The sequence below is a fragment of the Chelonoidis abingdonii genome, chromosome 12 (genome assembly GCF_003597395.2).
Source record: "Chelonoidis abingdonii isolate Lonesome George chromosome 12, CheloAbing_2.0, whole genome shotgun sequence".
NCBI classification, from domain to species: domain Eukaryota; kingdom Metazoa; phylum Chordata; order Testudines; family Testudinidae; genus Chelonoidis; species Chelonoidis abingdonii.
The window spans coordinates 6025799-6033213 of NC_133780.1; the positions used below are offsets into that span (position 1 = coordinate 6025799).

The 7415-nt window shown below is 49.5% G+C and overlaps 3 protein-coding genes across 8 annotated transcripts in view; 2 read left to right on the top strand and 1 right to left on the bottom strand.

Moving 5' to 3' along the window:
* The window catches only part of LOC116823724 (uncharacterized), a 162298-nt gene extending 158169 nt beyond the window's left edge, over window positions 1-4129 (top strand). For 4 of the 5 annotated variants that reach the window (XM_075071568.1, XM_075071566.1, XM_075071569.1 and 1 more), the window contains 3 exons: window positions 91-217; window positions 719-832; window positions 1169-4129. In XM_075071568.1, the coding sequence (XP_074927669.1) occupies window positions 91-217; window positions 719-832; window positions 1169-3912 (2985 nt within the window). In that variant the 3' untranslated portion in view covers window positions 3913-4129. Of the gene's footprint in view, window positions 1-90; window positions 218-718; window positions 833-996 lie in introns of those variants that run through there. The other variant, XM_075071570.1, reaches the window with a different exon arrangement.
* Window positions 1-7415, bottom strand: part of LOC116823721 (zinc finger protein RFP-like) — a 415971-nt gene that overhangs the window by 32488 nt on the left and 376068 nt on the right. The gene's annotated exons all lie outside the window — the stretch shown is intronic.
* LOC116823713 (uncharacterized) overlaps window positions 1-7415 on the top strand; it is a 56425-nt gene that overhangs the window by 3498 nt on the left and 45512 nt on the right.

Here is a 7415-nt window from a genome sequence, read left to right on the forward strand (position 1 = left end):
GGATTCTGCTGCTCTGTCCCTCCTCCCTGATGAATAGTGGGATTGTGGCTAGGGCAGCAGGTGGTGAGCTGAGGACTCTTGTTGTTTCAGATGCCGGTGACCTTCGAGGAGGTGGCTGTGTATTTCACCCAGGGGCAGGGAGCTCTGCTGGACCCCGCTCAGAGAGCCCTCTACAGGGACGTCATGCAGGAGAACTACGAGACAGTGACCTCGCTGGGTAAGGGATTCCTGGCCCTTTGCTTATTGGAAGCAGAGGCGGGGGGGTCTGCATGTCTGACACCGGTCAGGTTCTTCCCTCATCACTCCAGTGAGACCAGGGTGTCAAAACCTAAGGCACATACTAAATCATCCCCACCCAACCCCGCTAGTTTGCAAGGTGGAGAAGCCATATATTGTCCTATGTGTGTTGTTCCTTGGTCGCTCACAGAATCCCTCTTCTCCCTCCTCCTTGGGAACAGCTCCAGCCATGTGGAGGGCCCTGAGTTCCACAGGTTTAGAAATAGGCAGGGGTTTAACACTAGATCTGTGTGTGTGTCACAATTCCCCTCACCTCGCCAGATGTCTGCCTCCCCCTCAGTGACCACGGTCCCATCCTATTAGATTCCACATTCCCCTGCACAGCACAGGGACAGGTTCCGCTCATGGAATGTCCTTTCTGACAGATGCTTTCTCAATTCTCCACACATCTTGATCTGGTCTGATTTCACCACCTGCACAGGATTTCCCCTTCCCAAACCTGAACTGATCACCTGGCTGGAACGAGGGGAAGAGCCGTGGGTGCCCGATCTCCAGGCCTGTGAGGAAAGAGAGGTCCCGAGAGCCACCCACACAGGTGAGGACTGACGCTCAAACCATCTGGTGAATGAAGGAAAAAGTTGAGAATCCCAAAAATGTAGTATCGATAAGTGCCCTCAGTTCTTCCTCACCTCACCCAGGGCAGGGCTGCAGTCAGCAGGTATCACTGACTTCACTTTCCACATATCCTGTTACCTGCAGGAGTTTCCTTCCCAACATTCCTTGTCTGTGAAACTTTGAGTGATAAGTGGAGACAGAATCCAATTGCTCTGTCTGTGCAGCTTTAGTATGTTGGGTTTTCCCTCGGTGATATTCCTCTTAATTTCTCCCCAACACAATGACTTCTGTCTGGTTTGTCTCTCTGTCCCAGCAGGTAATGAAAGAGTGAATGAGACCGAGGAGGGGAATCAACAGCAGGAAGTTCCTGGGCACAGGGAATCTCAGGGGACCTTTGTGGGAAGACCCTATATGTGCTTAGACTGTGGAAAAAGTTACACACATAGGTCATCCCTACTTGATCATCAGACAATCCACATTGGAGAGAGACCCCATAAGTGCTTAGACTGTGGAAAAAGTTTCAGACGGAGGTCAGACCTTGTTAAACATCAGGCGATCCACACCGGAGAGAGACCCCATAAGTGCTTAGACTGTGGAAAAAGTTTCATACGGAGGTCAACCCTACTTGATCATCAGGCAGTCCACATTGGAAAGAGACCCCATAAGTGCTTAGACTGTGGAAAAAGTTTCATACGGAGGTCAGTACTTGTTAAACATCAGGCAGTCCACACTGGAGAGAGACCCCATAAGTGCTTAGAATGTGGAAAAAGTTTCATGCGGAGGTCAGACCTTGTTAAACATCAGGCAGTCCACACCGGAGAGAGACCTCATAAGTGTTTAGACTGTGGAAAAAGTTTCAGATGGAGGTCTGGCCTTGTCAGACATCAGGCAGTCCACACTGGAGAGAGACCCTACAAGTGCTTATACTGTGGGAAAAGTTTCATAGAGAGGTCAGGCCTTCTTATACATGAGACAATCCACACCAGAGAGAGACCTCATAAGTGCCTAGACTGTGGAAAAAGTTTCATACGGAGGTCAAGCCTTGTCATTCATCAGGCAATCCACACTGGAGAGAGACCCTACAAGTGCTTGGACTGTGGGAAAAGTTTCATGCGGAGGTCAGACCTTGTTAAACATCAGGCAATTCACACCGGAGAGAGACCTCATAAGTGCCTAGACTGTGGAAAAAGTTTTATATGGAGGTCAGGCCTTGTCAGACATCAGGCAATCCACACTGGAGAGAAACCCTACAAGTGCTTATACTGTGGGAAAAGTTTCATACAGAGGTCAGGCCTTCTTATACATCAGACAATCCACAGCAGAGAGAGACCTCATAAGTGCTTAGACTGTGGAAAAAGTTTCATACGGAGGTCTGGCCTTGTCATTCATCAGGCAATCCACACTGGAGAGAGACCATACAAGTGCTTAGACTGTGGGAAAAGTTTCATACAGAGGTCACACCTTCTTATACATCAGGCAATCCACACTGGAGAGAGACCTCATAAGTGCTTAGACTGTGAAAAAAGTTTCATACGGAGGTCAGGCCTTGCTAAACATCAGCTCATCCACACAGGAGAGAAATCCCATAAATGTTTGGACTGTGGGAAAAGTTTCACACATAGATCATATCTTATTGCACATCAGGCAGTCCACACAGGTGAGAGACTCCACAAGTGCTTAGGCTGTGGAAAAAGTTTTATACAGAGGTCAGTCCTTGTCAGACATCAGGCAATCCACACTGGAGAGAGACCCCACAAGTGCTTAGACTGTGGGAAAAGTTTCATACGGAGGTCAACCCTACTTGATCATCAGGCAATCCACATTGGAGAGAGACCCCATAAGTGCTTAGACTGTGAAAAAAGTTTCATACGGAGGTCAGGCCTTGCTAAACATCAGCTCATCCACACAGGAGAGAAATCCCATAAATGTTTGGACTGTGGGAAAAGTTTCACACATAGATCATATCTTATGGCACATCAGGCAGTCCACACAGGTGAGAGACTCCACAAGTGCTTAGGCTGTGGAAAAAGTTTTATACAGAGGTCAGTCCTTGTCAGACATCAGGCAATCCACACTGGAGAGAGACCCCACAAGTGCTTAGACTGTGGGAAAAGTTTCATACGGAGGTCAACCCTACTTGATCATCAGGCAATCCACATTGGAGAGAGACCCCATAAGTGCTTAGACTGTGAAAAAAGTTTCATACGGAGGTCAGGCCTTGCTAAACATCAGCTCATCCACACAGGAGAGAAATCCCATAAATGTTTGGACTGTGGGAAAAGTTTCACACATAGATCATATCTTATGGCACATCAGGCAGTCCACACAGGTGAGAGACTCCACAAGTGCTTAGGCTGTGGAAAAAGTTTTATACAGAGGTCAGTCCTTGTCAGACATCAGGCAATCCACACTGGAGAGAGACCCCACAAGTGCTTAGACTGTGGGAAAAGTTTCATACGGAGGTCAACCCTACTTGATCATCAGGCAATCCACATTGGAGAGAGACCCCATAAGTGCTTAGACTGTGAAAAAAGTTTCATACGGAGGTCAGGCCTTGCTAAACATCAGCTCATCCACACAGGAGAGAAATCCCATAAATGTTTGGACTGTGGGAAAAGTTTCACACATAGATCATATCTTATGGCACATCAGGCAGTCCACACAGGTGAGAGACTCCACAAGTGCTTAGGCTGTGGAAAAAGTTTTATACAGAGGTCAGTCCTTGTCAGACATCAGGCAATCCACACTGGAGAGAGACCCTACAAGTGCTTAAACTGTGGGAATAGTTTCATACAGAGGTCAGACCTTGTTAAACATCAGGCAGTCCACACTGAAGAGAGACCCTATGAGTGCCTAGACTGTGGAAAAAGTTTCAAACAGAGGTCAGCCCTTGTCAGACATCAGGCGGTCCACACAGAAGAGAGACCCCATAAGTGCTTAGACCAGAGGTGGGCAAACTACGGCCTGCAGGCCACATCCAGCCCCCAGGACAGTCCTGCCCAGCCCCTGATCTCCCAGCTGAGGAGGCTAGCCCCTGGGCCCTCCCCTGCCCCTATATAAAATCTTGAGTGATGTGGAGAAAGTAGGTAAGAGAAAGTTATTTACTTATTCCCATAATACAAGAACTGGGGGTCACCAAATGAAATTAATAGGCAGCAGGTTTAAAACAAATAAAAGGAAGTTCTTCACGTAACACACGGTCAGCTTGTGGAACTCCTTACCTGAGGAGGTTGTGAAGGCTGGGACTATAACAGCATTTAAAAGAGAATTGGATAAATACATGGAGGTTAAGTCCATTAATTGCTGTTAGCCAGGATGTGTAAGGAATGGTGTCCCTAGCCTAGAGTGACCAGATGTCCTGATTTTATAGGAATAGTCCTGATTTTTTTGGTCATTTTCCTATATAGCCTCCTATTACCCTCCACCCCGTCCCGATTTTTCACACTTGCTGTCTGGTCACCCTACCCTAGCCTCTGTTTGTCAGAGGGTGGAGATGGATGGCAGGAGAGAGGTCACTTGATCATTACCTGTTAGGTTCACTCTTTCTGGGGCACCTGGCATTGGCCACTGTTGGTAGACAGAATACTGGGCTAGATGGACCTTTGGTCTGACCTAGTATGGCCGTTCTTATGCTGTTCCCCCACCCCCGCAGCATCAGCGCGCCATGCTGCCAGCGCTCTGGCCTACTGTTCCTGCGGGGCAGCATGGCGGCGTGGATGGCTACGGCATGGTAAGGGGGTGGGGAGCGCAGGGTCCCAGGGGGTAGTCAGGGAGCAGGGAGCGGTTGGATGGGGTGGAGGTTCAGGGGTCACTCGGGACAGGGAACAGAGGCGGCAGTTGGATAGGCATGGGAGTCCCAGGGGGCCTGTCGAGGTGCAGGTGTGGATAGGGATGGGGCAGTCAGGGAGTAGGAGGGGTTGGCTATGGGGTGGGGTCTCAGAGGGTTCCGGGAGGGGTGGTCAGGGGACAAGGAGCATGGGGGGTTGGAGGGGTCAGGGATTCTGAGGGGGCAGTCGGGCGGGACGTGGGAGGGGGAAGGATAGGGGGTGCGGTCGACACTGAGGAGGCACAGACTTCTCTACCCTGCCCTCCATACAGTTTTGCAACCCTGATGTGGCCCTCAGGCCAAAAAGTTTGCCCATCCCTGGCTTAGACTGTGGAAAAAGTTTCATAGAGAGGCCAACCCTTTTCAAACATCAGGCAATCCACACTGGAGCGAGACCCCATAAGTGTTTGGACCATGTGAAAAGTTTCACACAAAGATCAAATCATCTAACACTCAGAGGATCCACACAGAAGAGAGACCCCATCAGTGCTCAGACTGGGAAAAGCTTCCTACATAGGTCAGACCTTGTTAAACATCAGCTAATGCACAAAGAAGAGAGATCTCAGAAGTGCTTAGGCTTTGGGGAAAGTGTTATATGGAGCTCATCCCATGTTTGACATCAGAGAATCCGCACGGGAGACCCCGTAAGTGCTTAGACTATGGAGAATGTTTCATACCATGGTCAAGGCTTCTTAATTATCAGGCAGTCCACGAAAGAGGGAGAGTCCGTAAGTGCTTGGACCATAAGAAAGGTTTCAGAAACACCTGCAGTGTTTGCAGTGTTTGCAGCCCAGCAAAGCACAGGGGGAGAGGCTGGACTTGCTCTGGGCCCATTGGAATGCTTTTAGAGTAGGGGCATGGTGCCCTCCTCTTATCTCTGTCTGTGCCCCCTCTACCCCCTTGAGGTGGGACCAGGAGTAGGGTCATGGCTCTGGTAGGCTGCGAGTCGGGATTCAGACAGGGGTAAGGGGCCTGAGGCTGGACATGGAAGCTGATGAAGTCATCCACATCCTACTGGCATTTCTCCCGACCCCCCACATGGGGGTGTCCCAGTCCATGGCCTGCTCACTGTGGAATCCTAGGGGGGGAGGGGGGCAGGGACAGAACTAGGTCAGCAGCCAGAAGTGCTCAAAGATCACGAGTCTGCCACTTCCTGCCCTCCCCCAATTGTCTTACAGAGATTACCAAGTTTGGAGTTTTTTTATTTGTCCTCTGGATTTGCACCTTTTTGGGGACACTGGGAAGAAAGGTCCTGTTACCTAGAGCCTGAGGGCATGTGGCCACCACCAGAGCATGTGTCTGACCTGCCGCATCCCTGCAGCACAGCAAGGGCCTGGGCAGGAGGCCTGGGACGGGGGAGGAACAGACTGTGAACTGCCCTGGCATCCCACAGATGCTGTTTGTGCTTCCCCCAGGCCCGCAGAGTGGGGCGAAGTGTTTTCCTTTCACCTTTTCCATTGTTTCCTGATTTCTTTTTTTAGCTGCTGTTTAATAAATTGCATTTGTTCTGAACTATAGACAATGGTCAGGGAAGTGTCCAGAGTGGGGGAAGTGCCCCGGAGTAGAGACGCTCTAGCCCGTGTCCTGAGTGGTCACAACCAGGTTGGAGAGTGAGCTCCTCAGGAAGCCTGGGCCCAGCCTTGTCAGGGTTTTAAGGACTGTGCCACACAGGAGAGCGGAAGGGGAGCCTTGAAGGTGAGGCAGGCTTTGGGTGAAGGAAGAGGGAGCGAAGACTCAGATCCTTCTGCTATTCGATTCCACCCCGGGGGGTGTTTAAGTCAAGAAAGTTCCCCCCAATAGGCAGTAGAACCATTTCCCTGCTTATCTCTGCTCATGTTTACTGGTTTCCCCTAAAGTTCATTAAGTATTTTGGGAAAAAGTGTCAGAGTGGTGTGGAAGATACGAACGCCACTCAGGTTGGAAACAACGAAATCAGAGAGAGCTTTATTCAGGACATGCAATTGCAAGGGAAGAACCCAGCTGATAGAGAGCATCTCTGCCTCTGTTTCTTCAAAGTACGAGCAATATCACACAGGCATTTATACATTTTAATGGCCTGCATTAATTAAAAACATCTGCAGTTTGTTTATGTTATGTCCTACCCATTCCTGTATTTTCTCACTTCTGTTCTCAAAACATGGTTATCTCAAGGCTGGGTCATGCTGACTCTACTGTTTCTTACTCGCTTCTGAGGTGAGCCCTGCTGCTACAGGTCTTGCTATATTAGGCTAAGAGTAAAGTTAGCATGACAGTTGCTGTGTTTCTTACAACTGAAAGGCCTGTATTTAAATCCTTTATCCCTGTTTCCACGTTCCCCCCCTTTTGTGCTTGTCTTTAGCACAACCAACATTCTTAAGCCTCCAATTGCATCATGCCTTGTATTTCTGTTTCTAGCTCAAAAGGATCAGGACTAGCCCTGTACAGCTTAGCTGGATATAACAATGCATAATTACTGTGAATACGAAAGGCTTTCTCGTTAGTACATCCCTTACAACAACATATTCCTACACTAAGCAAAAGCAACGCAAGCATTAACATTGTGGTAATAGCCTCCTGTCCCAGATCTGGACTTCAGCGTCCAAAACCTGGGTGCTTACCTGAAACTCCCCCAAGCTCACTACCAGCTTGGATATTCTCGCTGCCACCAGGTCAGGAATTTATAGGGCCTGACCCCCCTTTCCTCTCTCTGGTGTCCCCAACCCTTCCTTTGGGGGACCTCCAAGACCCAGACCCCTGG